General features: G+C 39.1%; 1 protein-coding gene across 1 annotated transcript in view; it reads right to left on the bottom strand.

Moving 5' to 3' along the window:
* LOC140237886 (inositol hexakisphosphate and diphosphoinositol-pentakisphosphate kinase 2-like) overlaps positions 1-18,391 on the bottom strand; it is a 45,252-nt gene that overhangs the window by 21,291 nt on the left and 5,570 nt on the right. Inside the window, exons 8-11 of the mRNA XM_072317819.1 lie at positions 17,373-17,474; positions 16,467-16,553; positions 15,536-15,653; positions 14,346-14,508 (exon numbers count right to left, since the gene is read on the bottom strand). Coding sequence (XP_072173920.1) covers positions 14,346-14,508; positions 15,536-15,653; positions 16,467-16,553; positions 17,373-17,474 — 470 coding nt within the window. The remainder of the gene's footprint in view (positions 1-14,345; positions 14,509-15,535; positions 15,654-16,466; positions 16,554-17,372; positions 17,475-18,391) is intronic.

The raw sequence follows: 18,391 nt of genomic DNA on the forward strand, positions 1-18,391 counted from the left end.
GCAACCTTATGATATCCTCTTCACGTAGAATACAAGATAAGTAGAAATACTAAACAATGAAATTTGAAACTGAGTATATCATACAGAATCTAGAACAGTGTGCGTTCCATATTCTGCAAATCATGCACTGTGTTCGATGAAATACAGAGTACAAAACAGCGTTAATAATGCAAAGCACACAAAGTTTTGAATTTTTAGTTACACTGCAAACCATCCAACAATTTCCGTCACACAGGCAATTTGTGGGCGGGGTTTTCACAATGACAATGAAAGCACAAGTATATGTTCAGCCAGGGTTCAGGTAGGTTGTTTGGTCATTTAGAATGTAAAGTAAAAAACGATTCTGCTTGTCTTCCAGCATTGTTTTTTTGTTGTTTGTTTGTTTATTTGTTTTCAGTGAACATTGCTACTTAAACATGCTCCGTGACATTTCACATACCCGAACTCGACTTGGAGGCTGATGCTACAGAGATTTAACGTGGACACGTCAGAAGATCAGAGGAAAATGGTGAAAGTGTGCAAGAAACATGAGCATCAATAAGGATGGGAGCATGAATGTTATGCATCTGGGCAGTGCTCATTTCCTACCAATTGAGGGCTCTATGAAAGAGGAGTGGAAAGAAGAGTTTTCTTCACTGCATTTGCACTTCATTCTAGGAATTGAAGTCTAGCACTGATTGAATGATACGCCATATTCAAGCCACAAGTCCAAATTGCACATCACAATAGAGAAATTTGTTAGTGTGTTACACACACACACACACACACACACACACACAAAATAAATCATTCAACAAGATATGATGATTTAGTACCGATTGCAAAGAAGCTTGTCATTGTCAAGAGACATCTTTTCTAGACAGAGAAAATGCAAGATTCAGTGAAAGACTGCCGTAACTCCTGTCATTCGTCATAGGCAAATTTTTTTCTTCTTTTCTGTTTTTTCATGAACAGAGGTTTGAAAAATGCTGAGAACAGAAATACACACAACACTTGCAATGGTTAGTACAGGTCTCCTTTTTTTTCAATAGTTACAGACACCATAGATGAGTGAGCAAGATGGACTATGAACACAGATACTCTGCACTGGAGGTGAACATGCAGTTTACGTACCAAGGTTACAAGGGCTAATGCTTTACCTGAATGTGAGGCTATGAAACAAAGAAGACAAGATAGATTTTTCATTCGGTTAAGTACGATACAAATATGTGTATTTCACATTCCCATATATTAGCGAGCTTTAAGATCTACGATGCGAACGCAAAGACGACGACGTTAGGCAAAAAATGGATGTTCTGCACATGGACAAGACAGCTGTTTACATTGTCCAACCCGGAAGGAGGGGTCATCTCAGCGTTTGCATCCAAGGTCTAAAGCTCGCTAGTATATGTGTGGACAGTGCTTTCATCAAGTGCAATACTGGAACTGGAAATCAAATGCAACACATATGCAAACCGTCCCTTGCCAAGGTGTATATAAGTGCCTTATGCCAGTTTTTGCTTGGAAAGGGGCAAGTGTTCCACAATGCAATCAATTAATTTCTTGGGGCATGATACCACATGATGCCCACAGCCTGAAAAGGGGGAGGGGTGGGGAGGGAATGAGGGGGTGTCGTGAGGATACATTGTTAAGGAACAACGTTAACATGGAAGCACATACTACTGTATACGCCATATATGTTTTAAATGGAGAGTCTAGTTTTTCTCGAATCAGGACTTACCAACAATTTCACGTGTGGTTGAATTAATGATTGTGGTGATCAAGACTTAGGCTACTACACTGTATTATTATGCACCTTGTTCATGTACTAAATGACTGTAAGCGTGCAAATCGCATACATGTCTGGATCAGAGTTGATATTTTCACGTACTGTTGAATTCGCAAACAGCTCTCCAACTCTTGAAATTTAGGAAAATAACCCCCCTGCCCAATAGCGTATACAGTATATCAAGGCAAAAGTCATATATCAAGAGTCCCATACAATCCATTCTTTTTCGAGAGTATGGCCATGCGCTATTGAGTTTTAGTGCATGACATACCAGGATCCCACAGGGAAAGGTTTTAACCTGGGCACAAAACATAAATGTGCATGGTTTTGTTGTTGTTGTTTAGTCCGGGAGCCAGCGGGGGTCAGCCTAGCTGAAAAGGTTACCAATTTTTATGTATATAGCAATTTAGTACATACGCCCCTAAGTATGGAAATGCACGTCTGGCTGGTCATCGGTGGTGGGTGTGGCCAGGAGGGCCAAAAAAAGGACCCCTCAAAATTAGGCTAGCCTAGCTGGAAAAGTAACCCCATGAAAACAACTGGAACTTGTTCGTTACACTTACAGGATAAATGAATGACCATTGCCAGACGTTTTAAGTGGTGGGGGGTAGCCGCCAGACGCTCTTAAAGACCCAACTCCAGCTAGGCTAGCCTAGCTGGAAAAGTAACCTCATGAAAACCACTGGAACTTGTTCGTTACACTTACAGGATAAATGAATGACCATTGCCAGACGTTTTAAGTGGTGGGGGGTAGCCGCCAGACGCCCTTAAAGACCCAAATTTTTCCAGCTAGGCTAGCCTAGCTGGAAAAGTAACCCCATGAAAACAACTGGAACTTGTTCGTTACACTTACAGGATAAATGAATGACCATTGCCAGACGTTTTAAGTGGTGGGGGGTAGCCGCCAGACGCCCTTAAAGACCCAAATTTTTCCAGCTAGGCTAGCCTAGCTGAAAAAGTAACCTAATGAAACCCACTGGAACTTGTTCGTTACACTTACAGGATAAATGAATGACCATTGCCAGACGTTTTAAGTGGTGGGGGGTAGCCGCCAGACGCCCTTAAAGACCCAACTTTTTCCAGCTAGGCTAGCCTAGCTGAAAATATAACCTAATGAAACCCACTGGAACTTGTTATTTACACTTACAGGATATATGCATGGCCGTTGCCAGACGTTTTAAGAAGTGGGGGGGGGGGGGGGGGGTAGCCGCCAGATGCCCTCAAAGACCCAATTTTACCAGCTAGACTACAGCCCTGATGGCTGGAAAAGTAACCTCCTGAAACCCACTGGAACTTGTTCTATATTTGTATCTCACCTGATAAACACTGTCGACATAGTATTCTGGTGTTCTTTCAATAACTTTCCACACTTTTGAGTTATATGACCACCAAATTCACTCCTCAGATCATCTAATGATTGCTGTCAAGTGTTAATATTGGTGAAGTCCGACTACGTCAACAGTCAAAAATCAATGAACTAGACCTATGCCATTTGAAAATCTCTGTAATCACAAAGTCGATACGTGGACGAGACATCACTTCGCTTTTGCCTTGTTAGATGGTGAATATTTGTAAGCTTCCGTTTCTAATTCATACAGCACCAATACATGTCTGGGAATAGCGGTAAAGAAGATTAGAGTCTTTGGCAACAAGTGCAAAATTAAATTCTGTGCCTTATTTCCTAAACAAACGTGGTATAGTGATAGGAGGACAACGACCTGTTAGGCAATATGGCGGAACAATAGCTCTATATTATTAGTGTTATAGAATAAATGACAATGATGTAGTTCTGAAGCGTACTTTTCATTAGATGCTTTTGCAATGACTCAATGTATACTTTTAATCGACCTAAGTATATATATCCATGACTTGCTCATGAATTACGGCAGAACGATTCGGTGAGGAAAGTTTTCTGTCATGTCATTACGGAAGAAGTGAACGTGTCAATATTTTGCTATTTGTTCCATAATCATTTCTGAAGTGGTTAAATGTATTTTCCTAAAACATTTTTTCTTTTATATAATACCTACGTTGCATCCAAATGCCTATTCGTTGAAAAAAATGCGGGCCATGTATTCAAAGGTCAAAGATCTATAGGTTAATGGAAGTAGGGCATACATTGTACAACATTTCACTAAGTTGTTGGTTTGTTTGTTTGTTTTTTCTTGGGGTGGGGGCATGATTCAAAGTGTCCTAAAACCTTGTATAATACATGTATTTAGTTTTGTAGTCACGACTCTTGCTATGTATGATGCCAAACTCTTCCCTCTCATACAAATGCAGCCGTTTCAGGGAAATAATTATGATAATGATTGTTAATGCTGATTCCATTGATACTATGTATAAAATTAAAGTGAATTTGACAATGGTATATGATATCCGCAATTTACTCTTTGACAGGTTCTATCATCCGATTAATAATATATAAATTGAATATACAGTAGTTCCCTATTCAGTAACTACAGGTTAAGTTAGATAAGCTGCATTCATTTTGCACGCGACCATGGCGTTATAGCCAAAGATGATTGAATTCTGTAAATCTCTGTGTGCCTGCACAGGATTGGAAAACGAAACAACTTTCTGTGTATAGAACAACGAAACAGAAACTGGTGCATGCATTATTCTCAGTCACTTTGTTATGCATAATGATGGTTTGCTCATTGCAGTTCCGGAATCTCAGCTCGAGGGACTCGAATTGATCCCAAATCAGTCGGCATGCGTGTATCACCCAAAACAATATCTGAACAGAATTATAACTGCAGTCCTCCATAGTCTCTATTGGTTGCCGATAAGGGCTGGTATCAAGTTTGATTTTCATATTATTTACAGTGCCTTGTATTTAAATGTTTTCATCGAAATGCCCGTATACGGTATGCGTATCTCAGTTAACTCTTTAAACCATAGTTGTAATCTACGTGCCAAGAATCTCATGTTTTCAATAAGCGTGAACTCCAAGACATGTCGTGATAAGGACTTTCAGACAATTGGCATCGTCATTATAAAACGAATTCCCCTTTTTCAAGACACGTTTTAGATTTTAGATAGAAATATGGATTCGTTTGAATGCATACAAACAGCTTCTTAAATCCTCTTACATTTTGTTTTTAAGATATGGTGTATACTTTAGAAGTGTAAGAAGCATGCTCTTGTTTTAGAGGCTTTGAGTACTGGTAAGAAGCATAATATGTTATTCTTATAGATTATGTGAATAAGTACGCATTCAAGAACGTTTTGTATAAAACGTATCCAGACAACTGCATATCATATTTTCACCTCTTCCGTCATGCAGATGTATACTCTTGCCGAGAAGGTTAACTGTTTGATAGATATAGCGCTCACCTTGTTTTTTAATATTGAAAAGGTAATTGGGTAAATTTTTGGTTTCAGTATATTATTCAAACACAACTAAGTTAACTTTTACATTAACATTTTCACAACTCACAAATTCCACACGCACACACATTTCATGATTCACAAGATCCAAGTTACACTAATCCTATTTACTTTGCAGAGTGCAACAACATAAGATATATACTGAGCAAATAGGCTTACATCAGTTCGCACTATTCAAGGTTTAGAGTAGTTAAGGAACTAAATCGTACCCGATTATGTGATGCTAAGTTGCACCTTGAGATGATGGGCAATATTGCCCCTATAAAGGAGCAGGCGGTGACACTGACTTGCTCCTTTAAAGGAGCAATTTTGCAGCAGTCATGGAGCAAATAAGCACCACATAGGTGCAACATCATACCAATAAGGCACAAGATTGCACCCTCAAGAGAGGGTACATTCTTGCATCCTTCGGGCATAAAGTTGCACCTAAAGGTACGAGCAGGGAGGTGGAAGCTTTCTTCCACCTCCCTGGTACGAGGTTGCGCCTTTTTCAAGGGGGCAAAGTTGCTCCCGAGGGTGTAACTTTCACCCTTTCTTGAGGGTACAAAGTAGCACGCAAAGTTCCAAGATTGCACCCTCAAAACAAGGCACAATCTTGGAACTTTGGGTGTTTCTTTGCACCCTCACAAAAGGATGTAAAGTTGCACCAAGATGTAAAGGCTACACGGGGTGCAAAGGTGCGCCGAAAGGTAAAGGGTGCAAGATCGCACCCTCAAGAAAGGTGCAACTTAGCACCCCTTAGTGTGGGTGGAAAGATGCACCCTCACGAAGAGATGCAACCTAGCACCACTTAGTGTGGGTGGAAAGATGTACCCAAGGGAACATTTTCGCACCCTCAATAAAGGGTTCAACTTTGCACCCTCTCTGCAGTATTATTTTATACACACGTGAATTCCTTGTTCCTGTGAGCTACGTTTAATATGAGCGTGACCCAGTATTAGACACGTGTCAAGCCTTTGCAGACACAGAATTTTTTCTTCGTATTGTTTAAAGGTCATTTAAAACAAATTTAAATATATATTTATTTCTTTTAAGTTAAGAGGAGCAAAAATGTGGAGATCATGACCTGTGATACATGTTACGGAAAGTCTATATTTTTATGTGTACTCAGTTTTTTTTTTTCAACTACACGGAATTACCTATGAGCTAATTGGATAAAGAAGCTGAGCATTACTTTTTTTTTTCATCAGTTAATGTCAGTGCTGGTGTATTATTCTTGAAAAGTTGGCATCTAAATGTCCTCCAAATCAAGTACTTTTTACACTGTATAAAATTATATTCCTGTGAGTTACGTTTCTTATGAGCATTACAGATCTGTAGACACGTGTCATAGTGGTTACAAACACTAAGTTTCCTTTGCTTTCATCGTTATCAAGAAGCGATTTTGAACAATTTCAGATGTTCTGTTTTTTTTCTATTTCGTCACGAGAAGGCAATAATGATTTCATGTAAAACATGTTAAGGAAAGTTGATAGTTTGGTTATTTTATCATTACTCATCTTCGTCTTCTCAACAAGAAGATGATACACATGAGCTCCTTTGCTAAAGAAGTTGAAGGATGTTTAATTGCTGGTAGCCACGTAGGGGCTTTTGTCATAACATTTTGCATCTAAATCCCTCGAAACTAAGTACATGCAGTATTAGTTCATAGTATTTTTGTTGTTGCTGTGAGCTTATTCATATGAATTTTAGACATGTTTCTCATATGTTTCTGTCATATGCTTTACTGAAGAACAGCAAATGTTGAGTTTATTGCCAAGAGAGGTTGATCATTACTTTAAATTTAAGTTCATTGAAGTGCCGCAGCATAAACTTGTCTTGAAATATTAGCATCCAAAACCCTCCAAACCAAAATACGTGCAATACTAGACACGACAGGAATTCCTTGTTGTTGTGAGTTATGTTTCTTAAAAACACTGATTTTTTTCTGCTTTTGCAATGTACTAAGTTCAAAAACACTCTTGAACAATTTTCAGATTTCGTTTCTTTCTTAAGAGAAGAAAACGGTGAGGTCATTTGAAGCATGTTCCTATAAGTTTTATTTCGTTAATAATTTTTCTTTACCCATCTCCTCAACCGTAAGGTGATACGGTACCTAAAAAAGTCATAGGCCAAAGGTGTTGAGCTTTACTTCCCCTTTTTAAAGTAAATTTAAGAGTTGGGGCATTATTTTTAAAAAGTTGGCATTTCAAGCTATGTACACCGAGGACGAGTCTTACTGAATGGATTTCTTGTTGCAGTAGAATTGTATTTTTTATGAGCTTGATGGAGTATTAGACAATTGTATAAAGTGTTTGCAAAAACTGTTAATGTATTCCCTTTTGCTAATGTCCAAAGAGTTCATTTGCCAAGTTTTGATTGTCTTTTGTTTTAATCATCAGGGGTTTGTTTTATCATGGTCATAGAGGAAAGAAACTTAATTAATTAAGTTTTTTTAATTAAAAAAAAACAAAACTTCATAATATAAGAAGAGATACTGTAGGAGACAATTTCATCAAAAGTTGTGATTTCCAACATTTCCAAAATGCAATTGATGAATATTTCTCCCCAGGGCACAGAAAGATAGTAGTTTTTGGTCTTGTTTTTTTTTTTTCACGTCAGTGTGTTATATTACCCGCAGGTTTACGCCCATCCCACCAATTTCCATCCGGATACTGTACCCGGCCCTGCTTTTTTGTTTTTTATTTTTGTTTTACACTGCAAAGAAAATGAGAACACTGATGTTTGAGAAAAATCCCGACATGTTTGATTGGGCAATTCTTTTTTGATGTCTATTATTCTTTCAAAATAAGTTTTTTGGTTATCACTGAGGACAAATACAGATACCCTATTTCTTCTACCAAAACCACAGCACTGTATATTCTCATATTTCTACAGTATTTCGTCTCAACACTTGTCCTATTGATATTTCAAAGCATGTTTCCCTGTGCGCTCAAGAAACTCCCCCATTAAAGGAGACCTCCGGGTGATTCTCAGATTTTTACATTTGCACAACTATGAATTAGTTATACTGAGGACAGAGTTTCAGAATTTGTGATAATTGGGATGAAGAATAAGAATATTTTCAAAAAATAGAACAAACTGCAATGAACAAGGATGATGACATGGGAGAGTCACCATAAGAATGCATGAGTTGGGGCTCAAGGAAGCAGAACAAAAGAATAAGGTATGCATAGACAGGTGAACTCGCAAGCAAGCGGTATAGTTATGGAATTACACTGCTATCATTTCTGAAATATGTGAACCTTATAGCTGGTAAAATTGGGTCTTTGAGATCGTCTGGGGGCTACGCCCACCGCTTAAAGCATCTGGCAACGGTCATGCATTTATTCTGTAAGTGTAAGAACAAGTTCCAGTGGGTTTCATGGGGTTACTTTCCTAATTTTCAGCTAGGCTAGCCTAGCTGGTAAGAGTTTGGTCTTTGGGGCGTCTGGCGGCTATTGTCTGGCAACAATCATTCAATTATCCTTTGAGTGTATCACAAGAACAAGTTCCAGTGGGTTTCAGGAGGTTATTTTTCCAGCTATATATAGGCTAGTCTAGCTGGTAAAATTGGGTCTTTGAGGGCGTCTGGCGGCTACCCCCCCCCCCCCCCCACCACCATTTAAAACGTCTGGCAACGGTCATGCATATATCCTGTAAGTGTGAAGAACAAGTTCCAGTGGGTTTCACAAGGTTACTTGTTCAGCTAGGCAAGCCTAGCTGGAAAAAGTTGGGTCTTTAAGGGCGTCTGGCGGCTACCCCCACCACTTGAAACGTATGGCAATGGTCATTCATTTATCCTGTAAGTGTAACGAACAAGTTCCAGTGGGTTACATTAGGTTACTTTTTCAGCTAGGCTAGCCTAGCTGGAAAAATTTGGGTCTTTAAGGGCGTCTGGCGGCTACCCCCACCACTTAAAACGTCTGGCAATGGTCATTCATTTATCCTGTAAGTGTAACGAACAAGTTCCAGTGGGTTACATTAGGTTACTTTTTCAGCTAGGCTAGCCTAGCTGGAAAAAGTTGGGTCTTTAAGGGCGTCTGGCGGCTACCCCCCACCACTTAAAACGTCTGGCAATGGTCATTCATTTATCCTGTAAGTGTAACGAACAAGTTCCAGTGGGTTTCATGAGGTTACTTTTTCAGCTAGGCTAGCCTAGCTGGAAAAATTTGGGTCTTTAAGGGCGTCTGGCGGCTACCCCCCACCACTTAAAACGTCTGGCAATGGTCATTCATTTATCCTGTAAGTGTAACGAACAAGTTCCAGTGGTTTTCATGAGGTTACTTTTCCAGCTAGGCTAGCCTAGCTGGAGTTGGGCCTTTAAGAGCGTCTGGCGGCTACCCCCCACCACTTAAAACGTCTGGCAATGGTCATTCATTTATCCTGTAAGTGTAACGAACAAGTTCCAGTTGTTTTCATGGGGTTACTTTTCCAGCTAGGCTAGCCTAATTTTGGGGGGTCCTTTTTGTGGCCCTCCTGGCCACACCCACCACCGATGACCAGCCAGACGTGCATTTCCATACTCAGGGGCATATGTACTAAATTGCTATACACATAAAAATTGGTAACCTTTTCAGCTAGGCTGACCCCCGCTGGCTCCCGGACTATTGCTGTTGCTGTCTTTTCATTGCTATTACCCGCAGGAATACCATACAAGTACAACACCCTCATCACCAAAGTCATAATTTTGACCTCATGTGTTGTTAATAGCTGGATATTCTTGGCCCCATTGCACAAAAGACTTGCAGTGTAGACTCTACAAGCCCCCAAACAATAAAAAACTACACAAAAACAAAACAACCGTTGAGCACCTTCCTCAATTGGTAGCCATAATAGCTATAGTAGTTGTTGCTGCGTTAGCAATTAATGAGATTTGCAGCTGATGGCAAATGAATGTGTCTACAGCCAGCTGTATTAATAGTCCCACTGCTAGGAAATTTTGTTATCATATTTATGGCAATGATGCAACATATATCAGAAGAAGAAAAAAAAATATACATGTATTTCCATGCAAGAGTGCGCTCACGAGATCATTATGCCAGTATTAGGTAAGTATGTTGCATATTGCATTACTTATAAAAGAGAAAAGATCTCTGCAATTTGAATGTTAACAAAACAAAGAAAACAAAGAAAGAAAAGTAGTATTAAGTAAGATATGCTTGCACCAGCCCCACAGTTTCTCATTAGTCTGATGTGACATATATACTTATAGACAGTGACACAGGTTCAAGTGGAACAAGTTAATATGAGCTAACTAGTCATAATATGTCACTGAACTATTCTCAGCACTGTTGAGCTGTCTTTGCAAATTGATTTTGAACACACATGCAATGAAATTGTATCATTTTTTTTCTTTACTCTTCTACTTGAAAAAAGAAAGAAGCTGAATATGGTTGGTGCTGGTATGTTAGTTTTAATTTAGAGGGGGCAGCAACTTGACAATTGGGATTTTTCATCTTCTGCATTGTGCTTTAACAACTATGTATTTGTGAAGTTTTGCATCAAAGCAAACACACTCCATCCTGACCAGACATTTGCATATGACCAAAAGAAAATATGAAAACTGTTGATTTTTTTTTTCTGTTCAAAACAAAGTATTCAGTTACTACATAACACCAATAAAACTAAGCAAAAGGAATACAACTCTATTAAGATTGATAAGAATGATGACCGTCCTGTTGGTAGAAACCTATCCAATTAACTCTTTATGTGCCACATTTATACGCCCGACTCAGTTGATGGCATGTCAAGTTTTGTGGGTTTCTTTTGTTTTGTTTTTCTACAACTTTGCTGATTACATGTCCAGGGGTAAAAAAGAATCTATAAAAGTTACTTAGATTTGAAAAATGGAATCTTTACCCAAAGCATGACTATGGTGCTGTCTCTGAATAATGTGGCACACAGGGGGCTTACACTACGACACATAAAGAGTTAATAAATCCGTTTAAATGCTCCTAAGTGAATTAATTAAAATCTATACGAACACATATTTTGACTATTTAAATCAATGCATAGTATTCATGTACAGAAACCTTGCCTCCACTCTTTCAGTTGAAACATTAAAAAAAACTGCAAAGAGCCCACTGAGAAGAGTTTACCAACATAGTTACCAACATATTCAGAGTAAATTGTAGGACAATATGAGGAAGAAAGAATAGCAGATAATAATATCTAGTTCTGTGTATAGAGTAGCAAAGAGAAATCACAAACATATTCATGAAGTATCAGTATTAAGCATGTATCTCAATCAGGGAAACTAGATCAACAGATCTGAAGTGAGTGATATTTTAGTAGCTATTCTACTGAGAGCTCACTAGTTATATTAACAAGTATCTGCATAAAATAAAACTGAGATTAGAAATAGCAGGAAAGTGGAACCTTCAGAAAGCATCCTCATACACCACAATGTAAAATGCAAAAGGTTGCCAATGTCTTAGATAAAACATTGCAAATGTAAACCAGCTTCAGCAGATTAATTGCAGATATCAAAGAGAGAAGTAAATATGGGAGATACATGTATATAAAGTGACTGAAAGTAGAGCAGATCGAAAATTTTACCCTCTTTTTTCAGGAAATTGTTCAGTTTACCAACATCTGTAGAGTAAGCCAACATATATTACTTCCGGTAAAATTATACAAATGCTAAGTAGAAATTTTTACTCTTTGTTATTTGAGACACATTATCTTTCCTGCTTTGCCTCGCCCCCCCCCCCCCCCCCCCTTTGGCTAATAAAGGTGCTTAAAGAAAATTTGACATGATCATTGATGTAGTACACTGAATTAGTATCAATGCCTATCCTAGATTTATCAATAACAATGCCAATTATAGTATTGCTGGAAAAAAATCTATGGCTAAAATGGCCCATTGATTACAAACATTTCAAGCTATGATATTAAACTACATGTATAGACAATGGGTTGGACCAGTTTAATCAAACTACAAGTTGGAATCACAAGTCAGCGATATACCTGGACATTAATGTTAGACAAGAACGAACCTTTGATCATGGTTTATATGGAAAGATATTATCAGCACATACTCAAAATGTTGTATTGTAATTGTGCTCATTCATCATTTTCAACATTCAACTAATTTCTATCAATTACTGTGAGGCATCACATTCGCATTCAAATTACATTTGGCAAAATGTCTTAATATTTTTGGTGTTGTATGCAACACCAAGAACAACCAAAATAACTGACATTTGAATGAACTACACTTGTAATGCTCAAAAGACCATTTCTGTGATGTATTCAATTTCTATGCAGGGTTTTGTTGACAAAAGACTACTTTAACAACCACAACGCTTGGCCAAGTTTTGCCCTACCCGTCAACTTCAGGTGAATGTTAAGTGAATTCTTACCACTCTTGCCTAAGAAACTTTAAATCAGAGGGAGCAGATGAATAAAATGGTTCATTACCAGGCTGTAGAAAAAGAAAAACCTGAGTTTTTATACACTACAAAAATGGCATATTGTCATGACCATCTGCAATATTGAAATTATGTGAAATTCATCTTACACGGCTGAGCCCGAAAAACCAATCTTGTGAAAATGTCTGCTTTTACAGCAGTTGTCTTATGACTGTGATCTTGGGTCACAGTACCAAATTGTTCTTTTGCAGCATTCTCATGGTTTATACAGTTTGCTGCATTTGTTTTGATATTTTGTTTTATATATTGGTAGCTACATGTAATTCCCTACAGCTCATAACCATTAGTAGTAAGTTTTTCTTGAGAAAGACCATACTTTCACAGCACAAATGAAGTGTTTATCAATTCTTATGACAATTCTTTAACATTTATTCCATGAAATAGACAGGATGACCCATTTCAAGTTTAACCCTATTCTAACTGGGCTATTTGAGACCAAGTTTTTACTGAGGGGGGGTCAATTTGACCCCCCCCTTCAGATCTCGGCCGCTGATGGTGCGATTGCCGCAAGATTTTGCCTGAACATAGAAGCGGATGTCAACTACAAGATTACACAGTCATACAATCCAAAAATGTTGATTTTCTATTTTTAGTAAATTAATTATGCAAATTTATGCATGAAATCATATTCTCCCCTATAACTCCATTAAAAAGACTGAAGGATTTCTAAATTTTTGTGTCAGAATTCCTCAAGACACTTTAAACAATTTTCTTGTAAAAAAAAATAGCACAATCAAAATCAATTTCTTTTGTTTTATATTGTTTTGTTGATTTCTTATTTATTTCATTGTTTTTTCAACCTTTTGTTTTCTATTGTTTTTTTCCCAAAATTTATTGCAGGCACTCTTTCAAGCTTATCTACATTAGAATTAATTAATTTCAATGTTTTAAAGTTGAAATAATCTAATTTATGTCAATTTAACAAAAAAACACAATTTGCATTGGATTTGCACACGATATCATGAATTAGAGCCGTTTTCGGGTTGACATGCATATGCAAAACATTACGTAACATCAGAACGAAGTACCCTGACGTCGCAAATTTGGTCTCAAAATATGCGGGAGACTTCAATGAAAAAAGTCATGAAACGACGCGGCAAAATCTTTGCACGTTGCAGAATCATGGCGCGAAACGTCGAGGGGGGGGGGTCAAGTTGACCCCCCCAGTTAGAATAGGGTTAAGCACTCAAATCTATTAAGGGCAGGGTCACTGGGTGTGTTACGGGAGTGAAAAATGGAAGCATGATCAGCAAATCATGCACAGTGGCTGCAGATAAGTGGTAATAAAATCTTCTCAGCCCTTTGTGACATGGCGTAAATTGTTGCCTCTGACACCATACTTGCATGGTCACCTTACCAATGGCTGCCCCCCTTCTGAAAGACCATTCTTGCATTTCACAATTTGATAATGGCTGAACCAGTCGTACAGATGCTGGTCTTGCTGCAAAGAAGGGTTTCAACTTAATCACACTTAATGATAACAGCAACTACCATAGCAGCAGCCCACTGACTTCAAAGATTTCTACCTGTTTCCCTCCCCACCAAAGTAAGTCTTTTTATTGCAACGGGGCCAAGTGATGTTTTCTAGAATTGAAAAAAAAAAAACTTGAAAGGGCTGGACAATTCGAAGTGAATTGCAAGCAATCTTATAGTGGTAGGTCACAGATGATGGACAACTGACGATGAACAAATTGCAGGGTTGGGAGATAATCGCAAATATATCATCCCCTTGGGAGATTAGGCGAGATAAGCTAAGGTTTGAGTTTTACCTTCTTCACTGCTGGAGTGCTTCATAATGCCTTTGGGGAGGTACTTCAGCTGCACCTTGCGGTTGATGCCAGAGAAGTGGCCGTACATCTCCAGGACCGCCTTCAGCTGCTCAAGCTTGGACTCCCGCTCCTCGATCTCTGGCTGGCTGCGGTGCTTTTGCCACTGTGTCAAGGAGTTGAGGAAATGAGGCCATGGGCAGGGCATAGGGTGAAGTAGTGAGCATGGCAAAGGATAAGGCAATGGGTGGATATTGGGGTGAGATAGTGGACAAAGTATAGGGTATGGGTATGGAGTAAGGCAATGGGTAGGGTATGGGGTAACAATGGGTGGCACATGGGGTAAGGCAATAGGTGGGTAATGGGGTAAGGTAGTGGATGAAGTATAAGGTAAGGCAATGGGTGGGGCAGTGGACCAGATACGGGGTAAGGCAAAGGGCAGGGCATAGGGTGGGTGAGGTAGTGAACAGAACATTGGGTTAAGGGCAATGAACAGGGCATGGGGTGAGGTAGTAGACCATGTTCGGGGTAAGACAATGGATGGGGCATGGGGTAGAGCAGGTAACAGACCAAAGGGTATTAAAGGCAATGAGTGGGGAAAAGGGTAAGGTAATGGACCAGGTTTGGGGTAAGACAATGGATGGGGTATTAGGTGAGATAATGGACATGGCACAAGGTAAGGCAATGAGTGGAGAATGGGGTGAGGTAGTAGACCAGGTATGGGGTATCAAAGGCAATGGGTGGGGCATGGGGTGTGATGTGAGTTAGTGGGCAGGACATGGGTTACGGGTGCAAAGATGACAGAGAACATTAATCTCACTACAAAGTATGATTTATTCATGCATTCTGGGAACCTCTCTCATTCAAGGTTTTAAGCATGTTTAAATCCATTGCACCTTGAAGCAACATCTTTCAAATCTAATGTTAAATTCTCAATTATGATGCATTGTTACAGTCAAACTCCAATCAATGTTCAAGTTCACTTTAATAAATAAAGCAAGATCAAATGCACAAGACAATGAAGGAATTTTTGCAAAATCATTTATCAATAGATGTTTATATTCATTTTGTACAAGTACCTACTGACCAGATAGCAGTTACATTTGACATAAGTAAATGACCCTACCTTACTTTCCACTACATAAATGTATTCTCTTGGCAGGCTGTGGGTTAATGAAAATAACTTAACATACCTTGAGCTCTCCAAGGAGGTATCGTGCCACATCAAGAATCTTCTGCAGCTGCTTCGGCCTCTTCAGTTTCACCTTGCCCTTGGAGCGGCCACCGTACTTCTCAAACAGCCGGAAGAACCTGCCATGTCCAGCGGAAGCAACACTTACATACCGTTTCACAGCAACACTGTGTATTCCACACACTCACATGCACAGCAATTACTGTTAAACTGGACAATTTCATGGGAGCAAGTTTTCGTGCTCAGTAGTGTAACATGGATTTTGCCTGTTTTAAGTTCAGCAGAATCAAAGAGATGAAATATTATTACATACAAGCAAAAACATTAAGATGCTTTTATTCTCACGTTAGTTTCTTGTCGCGTGAAATGCGCAAAGATATCCATACTGCCAAAATCTAAACTTTAACAGTACTTGCATGTAATTTAAGGAAGTCTATCACAAAATGCCAATCAACATCGATCGTTTGCTTGTCAGAAATCAGTTAGAATGCTTTTGAATGAATTCATACATGTACATGCTATCTAATACTTCACACAATGTAGTTTTATTCTTTCCATTAGAATGTGTCATGACTTTGTATAAGTTTGTATCTCATCAATATACATGATATTCTCACACATGGCTTACTGCAAAACCAGACACATTTGCAGCATTACACTTTCTTGAATTAGAGCTGATGACTCTTTTTGCGGCATACAATTTTCACGAGCTGCCAACCATGACGGTGTGTAGCACTGTAATGACTCTTTAATGCACTGTGTCGACATAAACTTTTGCATGAATGTCACTTTCAAGAATTTTGGCTCCCTGTGAAAGTTTCATGCAAACGAAGGTTTCTTGTTTTACATCATACAACTTCACCTATACGAGAATTAATTCAATTTCACAGCCTCATGGATGTAGAGTTAGAAGTCTTGCAAGACTTCCTTACCTTGGGTGCTTCACTTCCATTTTCATTTTCTGCTTGGGTGTCCGGTCTCCATGTCTGATAACGGCTATAACACATCGCAGCTCCATCCTGGAATCACAATGTGAGTTATCAATGGACTTTTAGAAAAGGACTACTTTGTCAATCATCATGATGTGAATGACTATGGGAGAAAAAGGCATGCAAGCCTCCAAATATTTGACTTCTGCACACTACCATTAGCTTCAATCACTTTCTTTATCGCTTCTTTATCAACATCACAACTAATATCATTTTTGCAAATAATATATAGTGCTACACTATACCAGTCCAATCTAAAAAACTGCAATTACATATTCTTTTTTTTTTTTTTTTTAATAATGTCTTGCGGTGTAACAGACACAAAAAATTGTTGGTATTCACAAGGTATCTACAGCTGACTGAAAATGATGGCTATGACTTGGCAACCCCACACAACATTCTATAGGCGCATCAACTACGTCAAAAGTTAGAATTCCTCCACCACAATGAATGAACTGGAAAATGGCATTAATGCCTTAGCCTCCTTCCGAGTCTTCACACTTCCTAATAGGGAGCTTTCACAAAGTGAGGAAGTGAGATGTGCGATTGTAGCGTGTTCTCCAAGCTGTTGAGCCTTACAAGCACTTTCACAAATATGTGATTTGGCAGCCTGGAATAGCCGCGCTGCAAATTTCCCAGGTGCAAATGTGCGAATGACGTCACATTCCTTCAGCTGCAGCGGGGCTTCTAGGCCAACGCTATATTGGCTGACTACCATTGTAGATTCAAGGGGAGGCAGAGTTTCAAGCTCGTAACTATGCCAACTGCTGAATTTTGCACGTGACACACACAAGTTCACGTCTGCGGTACCACTGTGAAAGCTCCCTATGGTCCCCTTTGTCAACTTACATGGTTCCTGAGGTGGTGGGCATGTAGGGAATCTCCTCATCCAGTGTGAACTTCTGCCAAGGGATGTTGTACTTGGGCGCCAGCTCTCGCATTATCATGTTCCTTGGTTTAGGAGGAAAACAAGCATTCAAACTTTTCATATCTCAAATATCATCACTGCCACTAGCTAGCCATTGTTGGGTAAATCGAAATGTCTCTATGTCATCACACTTGTCACTTTTGGCGGGGACTGCATTTGCACAATTTTACACTTGGTACAGTCCTGCATTTCACAGAAGTCAAAATCAACATTCCTCAAGTACTGATGGTCAATTTTACAATTACAGTACACACACATAGCTTTGATATGACTGTATTACAGGATTCACAAAACTAAACAGTACTATTAGACTTAAGTACATCCAACAAGGTTATCACTAGGTTTAAAGATCCTATGTGAAAAATATTGAGTGTCTTCATTAGCATGCATTATCAGTTTCGTCTGGACTGAAAAACAGAAAGAAAGAATGGACAAGAGCCAGGACGTGAGGTCTGTTATCTCAAGCATACTCAACTGAAAATACATAGAATGAATGGAAATGTAAGTACACTTGGATACAGCCTGTTGAAATCAAGTAACTCACCAGCAGGAATGATATACACAACAGTCAGGAAAACCATCATTCAATGCAACAAAATTCATTATGATATTTTGACGCTGCTTCACAACAAAACCATTTCATGATTTTCCATGTACTGGTACATCAAAATAAAAGACAATCCATAATCTGCAACTTTGCATTTTGAGTGTTTGTCAAACTCAGTCAGTAAACAATGCTTTAACCCTAAAAAGACTGGGGGGGGGGGGGGGGGCCTAAAAGGCCCCCCCCCCTCGACATTTCGCGCGATTACTCAGCAACACGCAATGCTCTCGCCGCGATGCTCTGTGACTTTTTTCTTTCGAGTTTCCCGCACATTTTGACACCAAATTTGTGACGCCCGGGGGTACGGTTCTGAAGTTACATAACATTTTGTACATG

This window comes from Diadema setosum, chromosome 14 (genome assembly GCF_964275005.1).
Source record: "Diadema setosum chromosome 14, eeDiaSeto1, whole genome shotgun sequence".
In the NCBI taxonomy this organism is placed as follows: Eukaryota; Metazoa; Echinodermata; class Echinoidea; order Diadematoida; family Diadematidae; genus Diadema; species Diadema setosum.